General features: G+C 45.0%; 2 protein-coding genes across 20 annotated transcripts in view; one reads left to right on the top strand and one right to left on the bottom strand.

Moving 5' to 3' along the window:
- CAP (Cbl-associated protein) overlaps positions 1 to 26,411 on the bottom strand; it is a 1,014,121-nt gene that overhangs the window by 119,887 nt on the left and 867,823 nt on the right. For all 18 annotated transcript variants that reach the window (XR_012887795.1, XR_012887796.1, XM_075881103.1 and 15 more), the window contains one exon: positions 10,442 to 10,557. Coding sequence is in view for 16 of the 18 variants with exons in the window: in XM_075881103.1 (XP_075737218.1) it covers positions 10,442 to 10,557 (116 nt within the window). In the remaining 2 variants the exon portion in view is untranslated. The remainder of the gene's footprint in view (positions 1 to 10,441; positions 10,558 to 26,411) is intronic.
- The window catches only part of LOC119160731 (uncharacterized), a 166,925-nt gene that overhangs the window by 75,556 nt on the left and 64,958 nt on the right, over positions 1 to 26,411 (top strand). The gene's annotated exons all lie outside the window — the stretch shown is intronic.

The following is a 26,411-nucleotide window of genomic DNA, read 5'->3' as shown; positions in this document are numbered from 1 at the left end:
CCCCCCATCAGAAAAAAGAAAAGCATTCCTGGTGTAAGCAGTCAAAACCACCTAGAGAGCAGCCTGACAAAGGAGCGAGAGGGGCACAAACAAGCATCACAAGGGGGCCCCTGTCTAGGTCAAATCACAGGAAATGTCAACTGAACCTGAATACTCGAATGAGCATGCACCCTTACTTTATAACTAAATTAAAACATCTTACAGGCAACAATCATCACAAATAATCGGTCAGAAGTGGTCCAGCATGCAGGAATATAAAAATACACAAGCATCTCGAGTTTCTGAATTTGCCATTGAGGTCCTTTAAGATACACAAAGACTCATATATGCCTGTTGTGTGTTGAAAGTAGCTACATGAAGGCAAAGCGACCGTTGCATAAGTTTAGAAAGCTAGAACACAGAGGCTGCCCCACATACAACAACAGAGATAGGAGCGTTCACATGCCATCTCACGCACAGCTGTGCCTCTGGCAATGATATGAAACAGGTGGCAGTTTCCTGACCATAAAAAATACTGAATGACTTCGCCATTACATCACAAAAACTGAAGGGTTTTCAAGGACTTTCAAGGCTATGTGTGTAGCATTTCAAGGAGCAAATAGTATTTTACAAATACAACACATGTTCAAGGGAGGATAGAGGCTTGAAATAACTAGAATTCATTGAAAAACGATAACGTTACTGGAGCAGACATCAAAAACATGGCTCCAATGACACTTTCTGTTTGGGCAATATTCAATTATGGTTTCTTAGAGTTTCTAGATTTAATCACTTTCAGTATCACTAAGACACAAACCTTTACTCAGATAGAAAAAATGAAGGAACAGTTATTATGCAACGCCTTGTAGCTGAGATTTCATATTGCCACCTAGAGTTATGAACCGGCAAGCCCTAGCCAGTCGAAAAGGGCAAAGAGAACGAAGAAGAAGTGTGTATTAGCGCTTCGTTTTGAAAATACACGCTTGTGTTTTTCAGCCTCGCTGTTCCTGTCTTGTCTCTACGGCTCTTGGTGCGTGACAAACTGGTGGACGTACTGGGTGATCTATGCACCGTACCCCTCCACATAGCAACAACTCAAGCGTCGTACCGGTGGTCACTCCTGTGCACCGCGCCAGCAGAAGAATTCGAGGGCAATCCCCTGAGTTTGGACTGCTCACAAACAACATGGCAGCTCCGATCGGTCCTACCAACACCAACCCAACCGGTACGAACGACACAACGCCGCTTTATTGCACCTTACTGACACCACGAACGCCAAATCCTTTTCATGGCACTTCACTTGAGGATGTAAAAGATTGGCTTGTTCATTACGAGTTCGTTGTCGTGCACAACCAGTGGGACGACGCAGACAAACTACGGCACGTCTATTTTAGTCTTTTGGACGACGCACGTGTGTGGTATGAGAACCGGGCAGGTATTCTTACATCATGGGATTCTTACATCATGGGAAGACTTCAAATGCCGACTTCTTGGGACATATGCCAGCCCTGACCGTCGGGAGAGAGCTGAACGTGACCTGCGGTCCTGCATACAAATGCCGAACGAAGGGGTTGCGATGTATGTCGAGGACATGACACGTCTTTTCCACCGAGCTGACCCCGGCATGCCAGAAGAAAAGAAGGTACGGTACCTCATGCGCGGGGTGAAAAAGCAGCTTTTTGGTGGGCTTGTGCGCAGTCCACCCAAGACTGTGTCAGAATTTCTCACAGAAGCCGTCACCATGGAAAGCACTCTTACGCACCGGGCCCCGTCATACGAATGACACGTCAATGCTTCAACTACGGGTAATGCTTCAACTACGGACTACTTGGGAGCTTTTGGTGACCAAATGCATTTCTTCCGAGAGCTCATCCGTTCAGTCATCTGCGAAGAACTCCAGAAGCTGTCAGTGCCCTCGCACCCTACTATCTCCTCGTTGTCCAACGTTGTCCGAGATGAAGTCCAGCATGCCCTAAGAGAACCGCCTTTGATGCGAGATTATCAACCACCCAGTGACTTCCCCCGCATGTCATATGCTCAAGCTTTGCGGCAACCTATTACACCTACAATCCCGCATTCCACCGTGGCCCCAGCCATGCTGCAGACGGTCCAAGCGGCGCCATATTACAGCGCACCTCGCCTGATCTCGCGGAAATCAGACGTCTGGCGTGCGCCAGATCGACGTCCTCTCTGCTTCCACTGTGGCGAAGCTGGGCATCTGTACTGACAGTGTTCTTACCGTCAACTTGGACTACGCGGATTTTTGACGAACTCACCGCCACCCAGGTTTGGTCAGCGGCCCCCTGAAATGGAAGAGTATGTGGCTCAGCAGCGCGGAACTTTATCCTTGCACCAGTCACGCTCCCTGTCACCGCGGCGATTTTCTCCTAATCGCCATACCTATTAGAGCGTGGCGCAGGGTCAGTCACCCAGTCCACGCCGGGAAAACTAACCACAGTGACCTTCGGGGGCGAGGCCACTCATACTGGACAAGCTCAAGGCCTCCTACCGATGCTTCCGCAAACTGAAGATCCCCCGACGACAACACCAGCTGGTTCCGCAAAGATTTCATTAGACATTCCAGTGCTGCTCGACGGTCGCAAAGTCAGTGCTTTAGTTGATACGCGTGCGGATTTTCCTATAATAAGTGAAAAACAGGCTGCTCTTCTGAATAAAGAGACGATGCCTTGAAACCTCAGGCCAATTCGTACTGCTGGCGGGCACATCGTCGCGCCACTTGGCGTTCGCACAGCCCGAATACAGATTCGTGGTTTTACCTTTGTTGTCAGCTTAAGCGTTCTCCGTCAATGTTCTCGAGACCTGATCATTGGTATGGATTTTCTGAGGGAGCACGATGCTATCATCGACATTCGACAACGCCTCGTCACGTTTTCAACAAAAAAGCGCCACCTCAGAGCATAATCCCAGCCACAGTCGAGTATGTCTGCGTGTAATTGACGATGCTGTGACGATACCACCGTGCTCAAGTGTTACGGTTCAAGTGGCGTGTAACAAATCAGCACACGGTGAAATGGTGATGGAGAGCAATCGATCCCTACTCTTTTCCCAAGGTGTCTGCGTAGCACGAAACCTAGTAGACCTGCAGGCCGGCCAGTGCGAGGTTCTTGTTACAAACTTCAGCTACGAGCGCTGACACCTTTTCCCTGGTACTGTCATCGCCTATGCCTACCCAGTAACCAATGTGACTGAGTGTTTTGCTTCCGAGACAACCGATAATGCCAAACCACCGCGTCGACACAAATCCAACGCTTTCTGACGAAAACAAACGAAGGCTTAACAACCTGCTGTTAGAATTCCACGCCTGTATTGCACGTTCATCGAGAATCCGTCAGACACCGATTACCAAACATCGTATTATCACCTACGGCGACGTGCCCCTTATACGGCAACAGCCTTACTGCGTTTCACCAACCGAACGACGCGCGATTCAAAAACAAGTGAAGAAAATGCTTCAAGACGGTGCAATACCAAGCACCCCATGGTCATCGCCAGTGGTCCTTGTAAAGAAGATGGATGGCACACTTCGCTTCTGTGTCGATTATAGGAAGCTGAATAACGTCACAAAGAAAGACGTCTACCAGTTGCCTCAAGTGGACGATTCTCTTCACAGGCTAAGGCGAGCAAAGTACTTTTCCTCAATCGACCTCAAAAGTGGTTATTGGCAAATCGAAGTCGATAAACGTGGCCGCGAAAAAACGGCTTTTGTATCTCCCGACGGTCTGTATGAATTTCGAGTGCTCCCGTTTGGCCTCTGTTCCGCTCCGGCCACATTCCAACGAATGATGGATACCGTTCTCGCTGACCTCAAATGGAAAAGTTACCTCGTCTATCTAGATGATGTCGTCGTTTCGAAAACGTTTGACGAGCACCTTTGTCGCCTTCAGAGTGTTTTTGAAGCTATACGATCCGCTGACCTTACCCTCTAGCCTGGGAAGTGCCATTTTGGCTACAAAGAACTGAAGTTCCTGGGTTACGTTGTGAGCGCTGCAGGCGTTCGGCCTGATCCCGAGAAGACTGCCGCTGTGGCCGCTTTTCCAGCTCCGACAGACAAGAAAAGTCTTCGACGTTTTCTGGGGCTCTGCGCATACTATCGCCGCTTTATTGAAAACTTCTCTAAGATTGCGGAGCCTCTCATCAGACTTACGCGTGACGACACCCCATCTCTGTGGACTGACGAACAAGCGATAGCCTTTGCGGAACTGCAACATCAATTGTCTTCCCCTCCTGTACTTGTTCATTTCGATGAGGACGCTGACACAGATGTGTGCACTGACGCAAGCAACATTGGTCTCGGAGCTATCTTGGTGCAAACACAAGATGGAACCGAACCTGTGATTGCCTGTGCGAGCCGCACTCTATCACGTGCCAAGACGAACTATTCAACCTCAGAAAAGGAATGTCTCGTGGTAATATGGGTGATTACAAAGTTCACGCCGTATCTCTATGGGTGCCCATTTAAAGTTGTGATTGCTCATCACGCTTTATGCTGATTGGCTAACTTCTGAGACCCCTCTGGGCGATTAGCACGATGGAGTCTGCGACTTCAGGAGTTCGATGTCACCATCGTATACAAGTCGGGTAAAAAGCGTGAAGACGCTGACACGCTATCACGAGGACTTCTGGAATCCGACAATACAGCTGTAGAAGACAACAATGCCTTTTTGGGGACTCTCAGTGGGGCGGACCTCCTCAGTAAGCAACGAGCGGACTCTGAGTTAAGGCCCATCATCGATCATTTAGAAGGCAGCACCGCGTCTGTTTCTCGCCCACTTACCCTTTAGTAGCGGTCATTTTGCTTACGACACAGCATATTATACAAGAAAAACACTGGTGTAGGCAGCAGATCTTAGCTTCTAGTCGTTCCTTAAGACCTTCGTGATGACATCCTATTAGCCTGCCACGATGAGCCGACATCCGGCCATCTGGGATACTCACGGACACTCGACCGGGTACGACAGCTATATTTCTGGCCAAAACTCGCAGCTTGTGTCAAACGCTATGTGAAAGGATGCCGTGAATGTCAGCGTTGCAAGTCACCACCTGTAAAGCCTGTACGCCTCCTACAACTCATCGACCCACCGTGTACGCCGTTCGACCAGGTTGGAATGGATCTCCTTGGACTGTTTCCTTTGTCTCACTCCGGAAACAAGTAGATCATCATCGCAACTGATTACTTGACGTGTTACGCTGAGAAAAAGCCACTGCCGCGCGGTACAGCATTTGAAGTCGCCCAGTTTTTCATGCACCACATTGTGCTTCGTCACGGCGCCCCGTCATTCATCATCACTGACCAAGGGACAGCGTTTACGGCAAAACTGTTAGACGACATCTTTAAGCTCAGTTACACGAACTACCGCAAGACAACTGCATACCACCCCCAGAGTAATAGCTTGACAGAAAGGCTAAAAAGAACGCTGGCGAACATGATTTCTATGTACGTGGATGTGCAGCATAAAACGTGGGACTAAATCCTGCCGTACGTAACGTTTTCATACAACACCGCAACCCAGGAAACGACAAGGTTTGCACCCTTCCGTCTCGTTTACGGTTAAGACGTGCAAACCAAGCTAGACGCCATGATTCCTTGTGACATCGACCAGCGCGAGCTGCTAACTCCTGATGTCGATGATTACATTCAGCGTGCAGAGGAAGCCCGTCAACTAGCTCGCGTGCACATAAAATCGCAGCAATGTGAAGACACCCGAAGATACAATATTCACCATCGACAAGTCACCTATAAATCTGGCGACCAAGTGTGGGTCTGGACTCCTGTTAGACGGCGAGGTCTCAGCGAGAAGCTTCTGAGCAAGTACTTCGGACCCTACAAAGTATTACGGCAGTTGAACGAGGTCAATTATGAAGTTATTCCAGACGGAGGCTCGGCAACGACCCAGCGCCACTCACCACGAACAGAGATTGTGCATGTCGTCTGCGTAAAATAAGGTTTTAGGTGATACTCGCCTTACTGTGCCCGGGCAGCAAACATTTTTTTCCTTTTTACGTTGTCCGTTGGGTCTCGAACGAACTGTGAACTGTGTTAATGTTTTTTTTTTTCTTATGACCAACCGCAGACGTCTTTTTTTGCATCGGCATATGCCCTGTGCACTATAAGTATCATTTCTCCCTTTTTTTTTTTACTTATGGGCCCTGCTGTCCTCTTGTGTATGAGCATTGAGTCGATTCTCTAATGGCAGGGGGAATAATGCCACCTAGAGTTATGAACGGGAAAGTCCTAGCCAGCCGAAAAGGGCAAAGAGATCGAAGAAGTGTGTGTTAGCGCTTTGTTTTGAAGATACACGCTCGTGTTTTTCTGCCCCACTGTTCCTGTCTTGTCTCAACGGCTCTTGGTGCGTGACAATATCAATATCTACTATCTCTAGCTGCTTGGTCTTGGCAGTCTTCCTAAGGCTGTTTGACTTGATGATGCACGTCAGGCCAATAGTTGCCTCTGCCTTTTCTGCATACGAGTCTCTTGTAGCTGTTAACTCCTGAAGAGCAGCTCCTAGATTGTTTTTTTCTTTTTGTAAGCATTTCAATCTCCTTCTCAATGCAATATTTCTTTTTCTGTTTGCCATCCTCATGCTCCTGCTTTTTCAGAGTTTCCAAAAATGCACTGCTTTGGTTCTTCGCAGAAGCTACTGATGTTCTCTATTCTTTTGTCATGGGCATATTACATATTTACTGTTACATTTACGGCATCACAAATAATGCACTGTGAATAGTGTAACAATGTTCATTAAAAAGAAAATAAAATACAAGGATATTCAGAAACTTGCACGAATTCCAGTACTCTCAAGGCCTTGAAAACGAAGTTTTCAAATTAAAAACTTTTGAAGGGTTCAAAGAAGCTGCATGAACCCTGTACATAAATCAAACGTGATCAAAACTATCACTAGTGCTCTTCCAAAGCAGTAACCACATTCAGTCCCACAACAGCACTTTAGTCACTACCCTATGACAAACTCTGATTTAGACAGTAACTAAGCAAGCTAAACTGATGTTCTAACGGGTATACGACACAAACTAATAATGCAACCAGGAGCTGCGAGATTAGGGGGCAGTGAAGCAAACATTGGCAAGACAAACACACAAAAATGTTCCCGGCACTTTCACATATATGCGAGCCTTAAGTCTTTGATTGATTGATTTGTGGGGTTTAACGTCCCAAAACCACCATATGATTACGAGAGTTGCCGTAGTGGAGGGCTCTGGAAATTTCGACCAGCTGGGGAGAACGTGCACCCAAATCTGAGCACTTGGACCTTCAACATTTCTGCTTCCATCGGAAATGCAGCCGTCGCAGCCGGGATTCGATCCCGCGACCTGTGGGTCAGCAGCTGAGTACCTTAGCCACTAGACCATGGCAAAGGGGCGAGCCTTAAGACAATCTACTGGCAAGGAGCAGGCTATGAAAAGCCACAGTGCCAGAAAACAGCAATGAAATATAACTTAGTTTGCATGGATGTCACCACAGGCGCTATTTTAGGGCTCCCAGCTGGTTTGAGATGCTGGGTCAGCTCAAGGGGTGACATGGGATTAGTGTCGGTGCTCATGGCATTCTCCTGGCATGCCTCGCAAACAGAAGAAAGTGGGGCGATCACAAAAGAATGCAGGGACCCAACGACTGTGTCCTCCTCTGCAGTAACACTCTCTAACAAGATACAAGGTCATCGTTGCCACCACCTTAGGGCAACCACAGAAGAAAATGTGTCGTAGACGTCACGTGAAAACTATGTATAGGTTTTTAAAAATGTTTTTGTATATAATAAAAAACAAAAACGAAAAAAAACGCCAGGCCTATGCACAGCACAGTCACAGTGAAAGCTAGAAGGGCGGCCTTTTAGAGCCTTTTCTAAACTATCATTGCGTAACTGCTCTAAGCACACTTGCTGGGTAGCCACTACGGCATTATTAATAATAATTTCTGGGTAGTCGACCAGCATTCCCTATGCTATCCTTCCTCTCTTCTGAGAAGCGTTATATCCACTAAACACTTGCAAGGAATTCTGCGCCAATTGTTCACGCAGTGGCTGATGATGACGAATTATGCCTGAAGTGGGTCGGCACCACAGTGAATAGGTAATCAAAAACAAGCTCTTCAAATGGGTTGGAGCATTGTAAAACCCACTCATTACGCTATTCACATTGTGTGATGCGTCGTTCTTTTACTGTTCTAAAACGCTAAAATGCCCGAAACCTTGAATATTGCTCATATAACCGGCATGCCTCAGTAGTAGAATACTGGGCTGGCACGCAGCGATCATATTAGTACTCCCAATCATGTGGCGTAAACATGCATGAAGAATTGAACAAACTGTGCTGTGTCCCGTGACTAATGCTAACAGCCCGTTACAAATCTTGAAACACTTCCCTGCAAGCCACTGGTGTATTGCGGCAAAGTTGGCTTAAGTGGCGTTTTTCACGGTTTAGAACGAGGCCATGAAATTTTCGAAACGCTACAGTCCCCCCTTACTATTTTTTTTTTTTGCGATTAGGTTATGTTTAGGGCCTAACTTCCCAGCTAGCTTGCAAGGCACGTTCGACTGATAAACCAACGACGATACCCTCCCGTTGGCTCGCCGACGGGCCAACGGGCATACACAGCTGTTCTGGCAACTACGTGGTCGCCGCCAACGTCGACGTTCGTCGCACGTTAAGTTGGTTCGCCCGCAGTAACAGTGGCATACGCTTCAAGTTTTAGTCTCCATCATGCCATATAGCAGCGTTTGCCGACTAGGAAATTCATGTTTCCCGCGACGTGTTGCTGGCTACGGCAACGCATTTTTGTGTTGCTTTGTGCCGCCAATAGGTATCCGTTGCGTTCAGCAGACAGATAGGCGCGCGACATTGTTACTTTATCTGGTCAATCCCGTTTCGCGAGTGCCCTGGCCTAATGATATATATTTTACACCGGGGTTTAGGGCAACACCTCCTAAAAAAACTATGCCGGGAATATCACTTTTTTCCTTTGGGAGCCTCCTGCCAACGCGCAGTCTCAGAGGCCATGCCTCCTGCCGCGTGTGGCAACTGGCTGCCGCATGAGGCCACTCGCCTGCGTACCGCTCACTCACGTGACACTACCTTGGCAGCCATTTGGAGGCAAATGTGAGAGCTTTGCTGTGTTTCATGAAGTATTTCCTTCCTCCATGCCGTGCTTGCAAGGGGTGGCCGTCAGAGGCGCTAGCCTTAGCACCAGAGGGGGAGGGTAAAATACGAGGGTAAGGCAGCAAGTTCGTGGCGCACACTCCAAGCATAGTTTTTTTTTTTTTTTTTAGGAAGCGTTGTTTAGAGTTAGAGTGTGCACGCCTGGATTTATCAATGACATTAACTCCAGGTAGCCAACATGCTGTCTATTTCTTGCTAAAATTAGCGAAACTGACAAAATTTTAAGGCTGGTCACGCATTTTGGCACAGTGTGGCGCAATCTCGGCGAATTTAATGGTTCTGCTGCAACTTGCCGCGAAAATTCAAAATTGTATCAAATTGGCGCAGCTTTGCACTCCTGCGAAACTTTTTTCCCTCGAGTCCCCAACACAGGAAACGCTAACACAGCAGCATTGTATCAGACAGCTCTTGCAAGGAAACAGGCATAATCATGCTCCAGGAAGCAATGAATGAAAGTAATAAAATGGTCACCTTTTCACCCTCGGAGAGATTCGAAACCAGACAGTCATCAGTTTTGCGGACGCGAGAAGCAGGAACTACCTCAAGGACGAAACGAGAACTAGCTGGCACACCACTGTATTAAAACCACCCAAAAATAGAGAAACATTGGCGCAACAAAAAAATTCTATGTATTCCTGAAATGCGGCAACACATGCCAAGTAAGAAATGATAAAAAGAAGGCCCACTTTTTAAATATACAGGCAACACCATAAATGTACTACATATTTGATCTTGAAGGTGTTTGCGAACGATGTGCACGTAGGTCACTGACCCTGAAGGGTTAGAAGGGTCATTAAAATGTGTGTGCGGGGATGTGGCGGTGCCGGCAAGGACTGCTAAATGAAGATACCATCCCTCCCCCGAATCCCTAAAGCCTTGGTACTGCCACAGGTTACTTGCAAGACAGAGTAAACATTGTCTTTTTTTCTTTATGACCTCCACAGTGAGAAGGGCACTGTCTATTACGACTTTGACCTCCTTGGTCAGATTAACTAAAGATGATTTACCACAGTGAAATCTGGGAGTAATGAGCAAATGGCTGACGATGAGAGACATGCACACATCACCACAAACAGAGAAAAAAAAGCCAAATTGGTTCATACTAATTAACATCTCCACTATAACATGCTTGTGCATAGATGATTATTTGCCATAAGATTTTATATAATCTACTATAAGACAGTGTAATGACATCCCAAAGCTGACAAGATCCCTTTAAAACATTACGTGATTTTTAAGTAACTGTGTTTATAAATGGCAACTAGTGAGCACTCACAGCAGCTTCTTGCCTTCGACGAAGCTCTTCTTCATCAATGTACTCCTTCTCCTCTGTGCACACAGGCGTCTGGTAGTGAATGTTTACTTGAGACTCCAGGTAGCGGTGAAGCTGAGCTGCACAGCATATTACACCGTTATTCTGTTACAAATAAAAAACAGCGACATACATAATGACTGCACATAGAAGACATGCACATTGTGACTAATACATTTAACGACTATTTTCAATCCGCCTTCACACGCTCAGCAATTGCACTGGTGGGCGTGCCAGTAACTGATAACCGGAAGGGTGACCTCGAGATAACAGAGCAAGGTATTTTAAACATGCTTTGCAAATAAACACCAAGAAATCGTCCGGGCCAGATAATATATCAAATATGTTTTTGAGAAGGTACGCTCAGCAAATTCCCCCCTTTTTGCAGATCATATTTTCGACATCGATGAGTACAACTTCTCTTCCTAAGGATTGGCTGTGCGCTAAAGTAATACCGATTCATAAAGAAGGAAACAAGCTACATGTTGAAACATATAGACCAATATCTCTGACAAGTTGTTCTTGTAAAGTCATGGAACACATAATGAGTAAAGCTATCATGACGTACCTAAACGAAAATAACGTGTTATACCCTATGCAACATGGTTTCAATAAAGATTTATCAATTACTCAGTTATTAGAGATAACCCATAACTTTACGTCAATAATTAATTGAAATTTTCAAGTTGATACTGTTCTTGTTAATTTTTCGAAGGCTTTTGACCGTGTCATGCACTATAAATTAATTGAAAAGATCAGGTCTATTGGATTTGCAGATGATATTGAGGAATGGATAGCAGCTTATCTTTCGAACCGATCTCAGTATGTTACGATAAATAATTACGGCTCCCATGAACTCGAAGTTTATTCAGGAGTGCTGCAAGTATCTGTTCTCGGACCACTGTAATTTCTTATTTACGTTAATGACATCGTTGATTGTGCAAAAAAAGGAGTAAAGTTACGGCTCTTTGCCGATGACTTGGTTATTTACACTTGCGTGCAGAGAGACAATGATCAACTCAAATTGAACAATACACTTAACAAGATAGCCCATTGGTGTGACAGATGGAGCATGGAAATTGATGTTAAGAAAACTAAATGCATGATTATAACACATAAAAAGAAAAAAGGAGTAAAGTTACGGCTCTTTGCCAATGACTTGGTTATTTACACTTGCGTGCAGAGAGACGATGATCAACTCAAATTGAACAATACACTTAACAAGATAGCCCATTGGTGTGACAGACGGAGCATGGAAATTGATGTTAAGAAAACTAAATGCATGATTATAACACATAAAAAGACGATTCTAAGTTTCAAATATAGACTAATGGGTAACGATTTAGTAGTGACAGATTCAGTTAAATATTTGGGTGTGACCTTTACAAGAGACATGAAATGGAATAATCACATTGAAAACACGAGCACAAAGGCTTTCCGAACATGAGGATTCTTGTGAAAAAAAACTGTGTCCAGCTCCATCACATGTGAAGTTAACCGCATATAAAATATTAGCGAGGCCGCTTATTGAGTATGTTAATATTGTGTGGAACCCACACCAGAAAAAACTTATTCAAAAACTAGAAAGTATACAAAGTAAAGCATTACGACATATATGCGAAGTACTCTCGACACCAAAGCGTAAGTGTACTTAGAAATCAGGCAGCACTGCCTACCCTTGCATGTCGGCGTGTTGTGGCCGTAATGAAGTTTTTTTTTATGCTCTATCACGACCACATAAACATAAACAAACAAGACTACGTGCAGACACCGCACTGTCACTCCATCAGAACCTATCACAATAAACACATCAGGCCTTATCAAGCCAAATGCGACACGTTTAAATACTCTTTTTTTCCATGGGCTATTGAATCTTGCAATGCTTTACCAAGTTGAATTGTTGAATGCCGATCTGTGGATGAATTTATTGCTAAACTGGAATTCCTTCTTGATTGTACATAGGCAAGTACTTCATGCGGTAAATGTTTGCAGAAGATTGTCAAATGTATGGTGCTTCTTGATGTGTCATCCTATTTGTGCATTTTTTTTTAGTTGTTCTTGATCTATTACTGAAGCATTATCTACTAAGGCATTCTGTGTTCTCTTTCAAAACATTCTGTGTTCTGCTTTCGTTTTTGATTTTATTATGTCCATGCTCATGTATACTCTTTCTAACCACTTTCTGTATGGGTCTGTACAGAGGCCTACGGTATCGTGAAATAAATAAAATAAATAAATAGACTACACCCGCTGCACAGTGTAACCATTTTACAGTAAAACATAAGATTGAAACAAGGTCGAAAGAACAACACGTAAAGGGCAGGCCCTATACCTCTCATGGCTTCTTCAGGACCCATTTTCTCAAAAACTACTACATGTATAAAGAGTTATTAAAGTTTCATTTTATTCCCTGGCCTTTCTGAGCCACAGGTTTTCCCGGTCAATTTAATCCAAGAACCAGCCAAATTAATCTAGGCGCCTGTCAATTTAATCCAGCCACCACTCAAATTAATCCAGTTGCCATTCATTTTAATCCAAGTGCCACTGAAATTAATCCAACCACCAGCCGATTTAATTCAGACACCATCGAATTTAATCCTGACGACATCGGGACTTCAAAGCGACCCAGAATTTTCAAGAACGCGTGGAGCGAATAGTTCTGGAGTGAATTTAAGAGGAAAAACAATGAATGAGTCACTAGTGACAATGTGACTCGCACAACTTCATCACGCCTATCACCCGCGTAAGCACTATTCACACCTTATCGTGACATCATTGCGCCTGACACTCACGCAAGCACTCTCTAACTTGCCTTCATGCATATCAAACGAAACATCTTTGAGAGACTAATAACGTGAATGCTGTCACTCTGACTAGTAAAGTGATCACTAGCGACTCACATGACGTCATCACGCCTATCACCAAAGCACGCAATGTCTAACCTGTCTTCCTGCATGTCAAACGAAATGTCTTTGAGAGGGTAATAACTTGAATGCTGTTACTCGCCCAATCGACTTGATCACTAGTGACACGTGCCGTCATTATGCCTAACACTCACGCAAGCACTCTCTAACCTGCCTTCATGCATATCAAACGAAATGTCTTTGAGAGCGTAATAACTTGAACGCTGTTACTCAACCTAGTGACCTGATCACTAGTGACTCGCGTGACGTCATCGCACCTGACACCCTCGCAAACACTCTCTAACCTGCCTTCATGTATATCAAACGAAATGTCTTTGAGTGGCTAATAACTTGAATGCTGGTACTCGGCCTAGTGACCTGATCACTAGTGACTCGCGCGATGTCATCGCGCTTGACACCCACGCAAGCACTCTCTAACCTGTCTTCATGCGTATCAAACTAAATGTCTTTGAGAGGAAAATAGCTCGTACCCTGTTACTCGGCCTAGTGACCTGATCACTAGTGACATCATCATGCCTAACACTCACTCAAGCACTCTTTAACCTGCCTTCATGAATATCAAAATGAAACATCTTTGAGAGGGTAATAACTTGAACCATTGTTGAATAAAACAGGTCACTGACCAATGTCAAACAAAACAATGACGTTTCGGGACCCGTACGGATCCCTTGTTCACAATGGAATGACGGCTGAGCAACAGGTTCTTATGTAACGTTGAGCGCATGACGCAAAGTCCGGGAGTACACGTAGTTTAGTGTGCCAGATGATCTATTGATTGTGTTACTTGTCTGAATGATTAGTGATTCGAGGTTCAGTCTGGTTGTAAAATTTTTCTCCGTGGCCATGATGCGTGCGTTGTCCCAGCTTATCTCGTGGCCCGTCTTCTCGGCATGCTCTGCGAGTGCATTTGTCACTGTGTGGCCCTTGGCGACGTCATTCTTGTGTTGCATCAGACGTCTGCAGTAATTTCCCCTCGTGCCAATGTACACTGATTCGCAATCGGCGCATGGTATCTTGTAGACCACACCAGGAAAGTGTTGCCAAGGGAGACGATCCTTCACATTTAGCAACTCAGCCTTAAGCTTGCTTGCTGGAACATGCGCGATCTGTACACCACGTTTTCTGAACAGACGGGCTAGTGCTTCGCTTACATTTCGAATATAAGGAATTGATGCACGCTTTTGCGTAGACGATGTGTTATGCATGGCTTGACTAGTTGACTGCAGTTTATGCATGACGGCTTTAGTTGTTTTCCTAATAAAAATCTTGGGGTATCCATTCCTGATCAGGTCATCTTCAATGGTCCGGAGCTCCTCCTGCAGGCTTCCTTCATCGGAACAAGTGCGAATCGCTCGTTGAACTAAAGATCGAATCACTGGGCGTTTGTGGGCTACCGGGTGGACTGACTCATAGTCGAGGTATCTACCGGAGTGTGTTGGCTTTCGGTACACAGCGAAGGCGAGGCCTGTGGGAGTACGTTTTACAACTGCATCCAAGAAAGGGAGGCAACCGTCTCTTTCTTCTTCCACAGTAAACTTTATGGAAGTCTCGACGCCATTTAGGCAGTCAAGGAAAGCTTGGACGTCTTTCTTCTTTATCACGCAGAAGCAGTCGTCGACGTATCTCAGAAAAACCTTGGGTCTAGGCTGAAATGTTCCCAATGCTTTCTGCTCAATTGCTTCCATTGTGATATTTGCAGTTGTGACCGAAATCGACGCTCCCATTGCGGTACCGAAAACTTGCCTGTAGAATTTACCCTTGTACGAGAAGTAAGTGTTGGATAGGCAAAACCGTAACAAGGTGCACAGCTCGGTGACGTCGAACGGTGTGCGATCGGCCAATGTCGTGTCCTTGTGAAGCAATTGTCTGGAAGTGTCTACAGCAAGGTCGACGGGAACACTTGTGAAGAGGGAGCAGACATAAAATGAAACCAGTATTTCGTCGACATCCACAATGATACTCTTCATTTTGCTTATGAAGTCATTGGTGTTCCGGAGGTTATTTATTTATTTATTTCCACATACTGCCAATCCCATTAGGGATTTTAGCAGGAAGGGCGTGAACATAAAAATTCGAATAGGTACACAATAAAGACATACATCGCGATAAAGTACAGAATGAAACTAACAGAATCGGATCATTTAACAATTTCAGATCAAAGAAGGCATAAAACATTAGTGTAAAGAAAAGTTGTCAGAAGAAAATAAATGCAGCGACATGGTTTACACATTGGTTGACATATTGGAATATGCATCAAGAAACACAACAAGAAATTACAGCAATAAGAAACTACCCTACAATATGGCGAAGTATTTCAAGGAAGGGCAAATTTATACACACTGAAAAACAGAAACATGTTCAAGAATCAACAGGTTAGTTTCAGTCTTGCCTGCAAGGGGAGCTAGGATGCTGTGAAGATACTTTGAGAGGCTGTACAGGGGTGACCTGTACAGCTACCACGACACCGTTCGACGTCACCGAGCTGTGCACCTTGTTACGGTTTTGCCTATCCAACACTTACTTCTCGTACAAGGGTAAATTCTACAGGCAAGTTTTCGGTACCGCAATGGGAGCGTCGATTTCGGTCACAACTGCGAATATCACAATGGAAGCAATTGAGCAGAAAGCATTGGGAACATTTCAGCCGAGACCCAAGGTTTTTCTGAGATACGTCGACGACTGCTTCTGCGTGATAAAGAAGAAAGACGTCCAAGCTTTCCTTGACTGCCTAAATGGCGTCGAGACTTCCATCAAGTTTACTGTGGAAGAAGAAAAAGACGGTTGCCTCCCTTTCTTGGATGCAGTTGTAAAACGTACTCCCACAGGCCTCGCCTTCGCTGTGTACCGAAAGCCAACACACTCCGGTAGATACCTCGACTATGAGTCAGTCCACCCGGTAGCCCACAAACGCCCAGTGATTCGATCTTTAGTTCAACGAGCGATTCGCACTTGTTCCGATGAAGGAAGCCTGCAGGAGGAGCTCCGGACCATTGAAGATGACCTGATCAGGAATGGATACCCCAAGATTTTTATTAGGAAAACAACTAAAGCCGTCATGCATAAACTGCAGTCAACTAGTCAAGCCATGCATAACACATCGTCTACGCAAAAGCGTGCATCGATTCCTTATATTCGAAATGTAAGCGAAGCCCTAGCCCGTCTATTCAGAAAACGTGGTGTACAGATCGCGCATGTTCCAGCAAGCAAGCTTAAGGCTGAGTTGCTAAATGTGAAGGATCCTCTCCCTCGGCAACACTTTCCTAGTGTGGTCTACAAGATACCATGCGCCGATTGCGAATCAGTGTACAATTGGCACGAGTGGAAATTACTGCAGACGTCTGATGCAACACAAGAATGACGTCGCCAAGGGCCACACAGTGACAAATGCACTCGTAGAGCATGCCGAGAAGACGGGCCATGAGATAAGCTGGGACAACACACGCATCATGGCCAGGGAGAAGAATTTTACAACCAGACTGAACCTCGAATCACTAACCATTCGGACAAGTAACACAATCAATAGATCATCTGGCACACTAAACCACGTGTACTCCCGGACTTTGCGTCATGCGCTCAACGTTACATAAGAACCTGTTGCTCAGCCGTCATTCCATTGTGAACAAGGGATCCGTACGGGTCCCGAAACGTCATTGTTTTGTTTGACATTGGTCAGTGACCTGTTTTATTCAACAATGCCTTTACCTGACCAGACGGCATTCCGTCGAACTCTCGACTAACTTGAACCATGTTGCTCGGCCTAGTGACCTAATCACTAGTGACTCGCGTGACGTCATAGCCCCTGACACCCATGCAAGCACTCTCTAACGTGCCTTCATGAATATCAAACGAAACGTCGTTCAGAGAATATTAACTTGAATGCCATTGCAGGCAGCGTCTGCTAGTAAAAAACTGACGCTCGCACTGCACAGCCGTTCACCAGCCAACCGGTATAAGTAGGCACCAGATCACGCATTTCGAATTCAGTCAAGGGTGTCTTTACATGGCTTTTGCTTGACTTGACGCTTTTCTTGACTCGAGTAGATGCGATGGAAGCAACAGTACCTTCATGCAGTAGTGAGGTACAACCCACCATCAGCGTCCAACGACTGGTTGAGGGCTTCTCCTTCATTCAATAAATAAGAATAATAAAGGCAAAATGACAATTAAGCGTTTCCAAACCATACTCAATTACCCAACATTGAACAGATACCCTCACCACTCTGCGACGCATTTACTCCAGCTCGCCGTGGGGGAAGATGTGGGCGGCTTTTTTGTTGCTTCTCGTGTTTCGAAGTATGCCTTGGAAACGCGGGCAGCCAGGCCGCACTATGGTGAACAGACAGGCGTTATAGACTAAACAGGCACGCTTATTGCAAGCACACTAAACTATAATAAACGGCGTGAAGTAGAATGTAGAAAGAAAGGCACGAGTCAGGCACAGCGTTCAATGGCACATCAGCAAATGGTCACTTGCAAATAGCAATAGTATGTATCTAGAGTACGGGGACTGCCCTTTATTACAACGAAATTGTTTCACAGGATTACCAGATGAAATATTTCTGCCAAAGGAGTGGTTGACAAATCTTTTTGTAGCAAGTTTTGGAACAGGCGAACTGTGCGTCCTATGCTTTATTATGTATATAACAGTGTTATGACTAGAGGCCAGATTATATGCAAACGCCTATTTCATTTCTTGTGTTTCTGTCGGGCCATTTTGAATTATGAGCATGAATTAGAGGGCAGGAGAGCTTTTATAATGTTTTTTACAGTGCCTATATATGCCTATTTCGGACGTTGCTGCCTAATCTTATAAGTGTCTGTAAATGCCTGTTTTCAAAATCTATGGCTATATAAACGCTATTTGACCTCAAATTTTGCTTTCAAGTAATGCTGGAGCCTGGTATTCATGTTACCCAGCAAAATTTAGATTTCGGGACACTTTAGGGTGCAAATTACACTTTCTTCCACAAGTTACTTTTAGAGCTGTCAAGCTTACAAGTCAATTTAGCAGAGAGGAAAGTCGATTAGCCTCTACACATGTATTTATCCATGTCGCGTTGTCTGCTAAGCTTCTCTCTAGCGTCCGAACGGATGCGTAGGGAGCAGGAGGTACTTCTGTGCAGCAGCAGGATGAATGAATGAATGCAAAACCGTGGAGAGTTATCAGGGGAAGTAAAGTGTACATAAAAAAAGCAATATCTATGTGGTGTTTGTTTTATTGGTCATTTACATGTGATGCTTCACTAGGTTACCCGAGAAATGTTACTTATACAGTGGAAAATGTTGCGTGCCCAATGGAAAGCTTTCTATCACTAGAATTTTTTTTAATTTGATCATTACAAGCTGCAAAAGCATAATTTGAGGAGGTGAGCTTGAAACTTTCGCCACTCACTCGATGTAGACTTCGCAAGCTCGATTCGTTCTCTGCTATTGGTATCATTGCCACTCAGAGCTGGAACATGACACGACGCGCATGAGCACGTCATGCCCGCGTAAACTACACTCGCACTCGCATGGGCTCAGCGTAAATTACACTCAGCCCATGCACGCAAGCGGTGTTAAGCCGTCTCGATGTTTTCTGTATTATACTGCGAGTTTTTGTGGGATGGATCCCTATCTGCACGCACATTTGGAGAGGCTGGCTTGGATAACGTATCCTTACCCCAATACACAGCGTCACAACGCTGCAACTCCTGTAAGGGGCAATGCACCAAAACCACGCCCAGCATTGTGAATGTGGGCACCGACACGATGCGAGGACTGCGAGAACACTAACACAAACGAAATGGAGGCACTTTAGTCTCGCATCTCTCTTGATACGAAGTTAAATAAAAAGGCGGATAGATTTCGTCTGTATGTTCTAATATTTTTGTCAACCTTCATACTTCTATTTAGGCAACAATTTGCACAAATTACATTTGTCTTCTCAAATAGTTCTTGCAGTGTCACGTACTACAGTAAAAGCTCGTTAATTCGAACTGCAAGGTGAAGCCATCGCAGTTCGAATTAACAAAAGTTCAAACTACAGAAAGTGAAAAAGAACAATAGTACTATGCGAGTAGGGCATAACAATTTAATTTTTGAAAAAATCTGTGATCGCGGTCTGCCTTCTTTCCTTGAAGGCATTAGCCAGCACTTTTTGCTCTAACGAGCAAATTTGGCAGAAGTCCTCTTCTCCGTCTTCTTCAAAACTTAAGAAAAGACTGGCGGCATTCAATCTGGCCATGACTTCCGCAGCAGATGGCTGCACTGGTGCTTGGTCCTCCTCCTCATCATCGTCACTGACAGTGACAGGTTCTGCACTTCTCACCTGACATATTATGTCGCCATCCGTGAGTTCACCACACACCACTGCACTTGAGTCCACAACGACATAGTCTGCGAAGCAGACGTCTTCCAAAACGTCCGCCAAGGGGGTGGTAACGCTGTGTTCGAGCACTGGTGGCTCGTCAGCTTGCAGAGCTTCGGTCTTGAAGCCACAGTGGGGAAAGCAATTTGCTATCGTAAGCTCGTGAAAACGGTGCAACCACCCATCTGAAGTAGTGAAGTCGTTGTAGTCTAGCTAGCTGCAGGGCAAAGTCCGCTGCCTTTGCCATTATGACTAGGCCACTCAGTGGTATGTCCCGCGAATGCATTTCCTTCATCCAAATGAGAAGCGCTTTCTCGAGGTCAGGATAGTTTGCTGGCCGCAACCTTCTCTTTTTGCTTGCAACTTCTGCCTCTAAGGCGTCTTCAATAGTCCTATTTTTTATAGAAGTAGGTAGCATCGTTTTCAGTATCCCATGCTTTTCTGCGATATCTTGCTTAGGGAAGAATCCGGTGTCCACTTCCCGCAGGATATCAGCTTTCTCCTGAAGTGTTTTGGCACGATATTTGCCGCAGGCACACGCCATCAAATCGGAGTAGCAGAATCGCGACAGATGGGAAGCTATTACCGGCGCTACGGCAACAAATGTTAGCCGAGGCCTAACACCAACACAAAGAATCACGACAGTCCGAAGCTACTCCCAGCACCAACAACCGAGGTGTACGACGCACGCCCGAGACAGAGACTGCAAGAAGGCTGGGCGAAGCTACGACGCACCCAATTTGCTGTGTGCTGGTCATGCCATCTAACAGCGACAACTACGCAGGATTTTCAAAGGCTCCGAAATTGACGCTTAAAAAGAAAACAAATCTTGGAGGTCACGTAGGTCGAAGAGCAGGCAGCCGCCGAAAGAGAGATTGTGGGGGGAGGGGGTAAAGAGTAAGTGGCGCTATTTTTTGCACTCTGGCCTCCGTGTCAGTTTCTCAGTTTTTTTCAATGCCACCTCATAACTCGGCAGCCACCCTATCGAGTGACTAGCCATGCCGCCAGCGCGGTGGCGCGTAGTTCGAATTATCCGCGGCGGAACCTACTCGCGTTCGAATTAACGGGCTTTTTCATTCATAGGCTTGTATAGAGCTTGGCCAGACCATAACTTACAGTTCGAATTATCCATAAATTCGAATTATTGAAGTTCGAATTAACGAGCATTTACTGTACTTTGACGTACGCAGGACCATTCTATCACCTTCACCATGTTGGGACGCACGCCCATGAGATGAAGATCAGCAATGTTTAGCTTGGCATATCACCTCTTTATGGTGCACGTTGCTCTGCAAATCTTGGTAAATGAGATTGTGAACACCCTGTGCATGCATTCCCAGTACAATGCAGACGACAATCACACGAAATATAGATATTGAAGATACGCTTTAAATTCTGCGAGAATACCATAATGCTTGTTATTTATGATTTGAAGCAATTGCTTTAATTAAAACTAAAGCAGACGACAGTGTGTCGCAGCTGTTTTTGGCGAGTGTTTCACGCAGACGACAGGAAGACGTAGTGCGACGCGAGCGGCAAGCCAGCGCAGTTCCAAGTTTCATGTCATCGTTAAGTGAACGCTTTTGCAGGCCTTGGAATAAGTGAAAGTTTGCGCGGTGACCACTGGTGCTATGGAAGACGGAGACACTCGACGCCCCAGAAGGCCACGGAAGGCACCTAATGAACACAAGAAAAAGTACGCTCGCGTTTTCCCTGTAGATCGTTGCTAGATAATAGATGTTCACAGGTGCGGAGGTGATTTAAAGTGCTCTCCGACACACTAGAAATCAATATAAAGACTGTGCGTTCTATTGCCGCTACTGGCCATGACACAGCTAAAACACGTAGTGGTTCGTCGAGGAAGTTTGGACCGGATGTGATGGATGCCCTGCAACAAATCGTACAGAAAAATCCATCCTTCACGCTGGAACAAATAAAGAGGGCTCTCAAAGATGAGATAACTAATCTTGAAGTGAGCACGTCGACGATTGATCGGCTTTTCGATGGCAATGATTATTCGGTGAAGCTGCTGACCCAGAGGCCAGAAGATCAAAATCGCGCCGATGTGAAACAGCTGTGGCGCCGATATGCTCAGTGGGTTCAGAGTGAGAGAACTACGCTAACACGATATTACATCGACGAGACCAACTTCAACGTATAGTGCTTGCGCAGTTTCGGAAGGGCGAAACGAGGTGCTCCAGCATGCCGTTTGTCAACTCGTGCGAAGGGGGCGACTGTAAATGTTATAGCCCGCATGTCAGCGAATGGCCTTCTCCTTTGGATAATTGCGAACAAGGTCCACTGGGCTGTCTTCAATGACTTTTTCACCGAAGTCTTGAGGAAAGTTTCTCAGCAGGAACCAGGAATGCAGGCAGTGTTCCTGGTTGACAACGCACCAGCGCACCGCCGTGCCGAACAGGCTGTCCTCGCGGCAAGCAACCACACAGCCAAGTGGCTACCGCCATACAGCTCATTCTTCAAACCGATTGAGGAGCTTTTCTCAAAGTTCAAGGCAGGTGTGAAGGGCCTCCTGAGCAAGTGGAAGGATGATCTCCTCACGACACCGGGAGGGGTCTCCAAGAAAGAACACCGCCGTGCTGTGCTGGCTGAGGCCGCAGGCCCCACTATGCAGCACATCCAGCTTGTGGACTGTGCCGCTTATGATAGGCACAATTGCGCTTTTGTACAAGCTGCCCTCGACTGCCTTGATATGTAAAACACTGCTCAGCAGCACAAGCACGGCTGCGTGTTTGTAAAAACTGCTTTGCCTGTATAATAGTCAAATTTTGTTTTCCACGGACTTGTTCCGGTTATCTTCCATCCCGCATTTCATAACCGATTTAAAAAGCTCGATGTTATAGGAACAACAATTTCTTCTTCAGGTACAGTGGATATATTAATCGGGCATCGTCTTTGCTTCAGCACGCGATAACATGTCAGGTAGGTCGTCACTAGAGGCCGGCTTTGTAGGCATTAAAAAACTGGGATTTAGGCGCCAAACATAGGCGGCCAGAACACTGTTTTTGGCTCCCAAAATCGTGACTATAGGCACAATAAACTTTGACAAAACTCAAATTTTCTAATAAATAGGTGCGGGATAGATGCGGGAAATAGGTGCGATAATGAAACACCACATGTAAACGACAAATAAAACAAAAACCACATAGGTATTACTTTTTGATATACACTTTACTTCCCCTGAATAGTCTTCACAGTTTCACAATTCATTCTTCATCATCCTGCTGCTGCACAGAAGCACCTCCTGCTCTTCACGCATTCGAGAAAACGCTGGAGAGAGGCTGAGCAGATGACGCGACATAGATGAATACATGTGTAGAGGCTAATCGACCTTCCTCTCGGCTAAAATGCCTTGTAGGCTTGACAGTTCTAAAAGTAACTTGTGAAATAAAGCGTAATTTGCACCCCCACAGTGTCTTCAAATCTAAATTTTGCCAGGTAACATGAATACCAGACTCCAGCAGTACTTGAAAGCGAAATTTGAGGTTAAATAGCGTTTATATAGACATCGATTTTGAAAACAGGCATTTACGGGCACTTCTAATTTACGCAGAAACGTCCGAAATAGACATATATAGGCACTCTAAAAAACACTATCAAAGCTCTCCTTGCCCTCTAATTCGTGCTCATATTTCAAAATGGCATGACAGGAACAAAATAAATGAAATAGGCGTTTGCATACAATCGGGCCTCTAGTCATAACACTGTATATACATAATCAAGCATAGGATGCACGGTTTGCCTGTTCCAAAACTTGCTACAAAAAGATTTGTCAACCACTCCTTCGGCAGAAATAATATTTCATCTAGTTACCCCACGAAACAATTTCGTTGTAATAAAGGGCAGTCCCCGTACTCGAGATCCATACTATTGCTATTTGCAAGTGACCATTTGCTGATGCGCCATAGAACGCTGTGCCTGACACGTGCCTTTCTTTCTACACTCTACTTCATGCTGTTTATTATAGTTTAGTGTGCTCGGAATAATCGTGCCTGTTTAGTCTAGCACACCTGTGTGTTCCCCATAGCGCGGCCTGGCTGCCCGCATTTCCAAGGCATACTTCGAAACATCAGAAGCAACAAAAAAGCCGCCCACATCTTCCCCCACGACGAGCTGGAGTAAATGCATCGCAGAGTGGTGAGGGTATCGGTTCAATGTTGGGTAATTGAGTATGGTTTAGAAACGCTTAATTGTCATTTTGCCTTTATTATTCTTATTTATTGAATAAAGGAGAAGCCCTCAACGAGTCGTGGGACGCTGATGGTGGGTTGTACCTCACTACTGCATGAAGGTACTGTTGCTTCCATCGCATCTACTCGAGTCAAGAAAAACGTCAAGTCAAGCAAAAGCCATGTAAAGACAACCTTGACTGAATTCGAAATGCGTGATCCGGTGCCTACATATACCGGTAGGCCGGTGAACGGCTGTGCAGCGCGAGTCACTGGTGATCACGTTACTAGGTCGAGTGACAGCAGTTATTATTCTCTCAGAAACGTTTCGTTTGATATGCATGAAGGCAGGTTAGAGTGCACATGCGTCGGTGTTAGGCGCGATGACGTCACGCGAGTCACTATTGATCAGGTCACTAGGCCGAGTGACAGCGTTCACGTTATTACCCTCTCAAAGACGTTTTGTTTGATATGCATGAAGGCACATTAGAGAGCGCTTGAGTGAGTATTAGGCGTGATGACATCATGCGAGTCCCTATAGTGATCACGTCACTAGGCCGAATGACAGCGTTCAAGTTATTAATCTTTCTAATACGTTTCATTTGATATGCATGAAGCAGGTGAAACGTTGCGTGCGTCGGTGATAGGCGTGATGACGTCACCTGAGTCACTAGTGATCAAGTCGCTTGGCCAATTTTAGGTATCAAACTACTGCTCTTTCAATGACGTTTCGCTTGAGATGCATGATGGAAGGTTAAGACAGCGCGTGCATGGGTGATATGCGTGATGCCGTCGCCTGAGTCACTAGTGATCAGATCATTGGCCTGGGCAATAGGTATCGAGTTGTTACTGTGTTGACAGCATTTCCTTTAATATGCATGTCGAAGGTGTGAATAGTTCTTGCGCGGGTGATAGGCGAGATGCAGTCGCGCGAGCCACATTGTCACTAGTGACTCATTCATTGTTTTTCCTCTTAAATTCACTCTAAAGCTATTCACTACACGCGTTCCTGAAAATTCTGAGTCGCTTTGAAGTCCCGATGTCATCAGGATTAAATTCGCTGGCGTCTGGATTAAATCGGCTGGCGGTTAGATTAATTTCAGTGGCACTTGAATTAAAATGAATGGCACCTGGATTAAATTGACAGACGCCTAGATTAATTTGGCTGGCGCTTGGATTAAATTGAGCGGGAAAACCTGTAGAATAACTACTTTATTTAGGTATTGGAATTTTCGCAATTTTTTTAGCAAAGCAGAGAGTCCTTATTAGCATTTTTTTAAAGAAAACTGCTAAAAAGCTGAAAACGATTCCGTGTATGTACACCATTCTAGTCCAGTAGTTTCGTATTATTGTTTGATTTATCATGGTTAAAAGTCACCTTTGTGTTTTTTCAAGTTTTTTTGGATGAGGCAATGTAACAAACAGAGATTGAGCTATTGCGAGCTAAACAGGAAAAACAAGTTTATTTCATGTTTTGCTCGAAGTGAAGATGAGCTGAACAATTCAATTAATAGCAACGTGCCATATTGTCACCACAACTAACCAGCTTTTTACTTGTTTTCATGGCTTGTTTTATCTTATCTTCTGTGTCTCTACTGGCCAAATACTGCCGATGGTAGTTGATTTTGCCAAACCATTTTGCAGTTCTGTGCCTCGGTGATATGCCAAATGGTGTTGAGAACATTTAGTCAGGCCATGCGTGCCTTTTTGAAAGTTAGAACAGTTTCAAAGGTTCTGAGGGTTTTCGTTCCAAGTAACATGATCGATTGTGTTTTCTATAAGTGCCATGGTTCCTTCACAGTCTGTAGTTACTCACAGTGAAGATTTATAGAAGATCCACACAAACCAAAGCATAGCCATTGTCCCTATAGGTAAAATTTCATTCTTGTGTCAACGTGACATGAGGACAAAGCTTACTTGCATAAGTGCTTGCATGGGTGCTCATTTCTGTTAGTAGCCAAAGTGTGCATAATTATACTGTGCTTTATAAGAAATTCTCTGATTTATCAACATGAGAACATTTTTTGCCACTGCAACAAAATCAACAAAGGCGTAACTAAACGCAAATTAAATGAACACAAGCTTGTCCCCATGCGGGCCTCACACACACAAGGCAAGTGGACTCTGTAAATGCTATGACCATGTACCTTTAAGTAGCTTGAAAATTTTTCAAGTAACCTACTAAGTTCAGAGAAACTACCAGTTTTGATTTTAACAACGTTTACTTGAGGCAAAAAGCTTATGTTGTGCACATCTGAGAAAAGGGCTTCTCATCAGCTGGTCTCGAAAACTGTTTTTTTGGCTCAATCAAAAGGTACAAAAATGTGGGAAGCACTTGACATTGTTAAGGAAGGCCTTGTCATTCCAAACAAGCAAATAATAAATTTTTCTTTTTCTTTTGTTTTACCCTACCACTTTTCAAGAGGTTCCCTTATACTGATATCAAAGATGAGATTTGTGGCTGGCAACAGATG

This window comes from Rhipicephalus microplus, chromosome X (genome assembly GCF_043290135.1).
Source record: "Rhipicephalus microplus isolate Deutch F79 chromosome X, USDA_Rmic, whole genome shotgun sequence".
Classification (NCBI taxonomy): Eukaryota; Metazoa; Arthropoda; class Arachnida; order Ixodida; family Ixodidae; genus Rhipicephalus; species Rhipicephalus microplus.
Note: the sequence above shows the minus strand (reverse complement) of the source record. Positions and strands in the feature narration are given on the sequence as shown.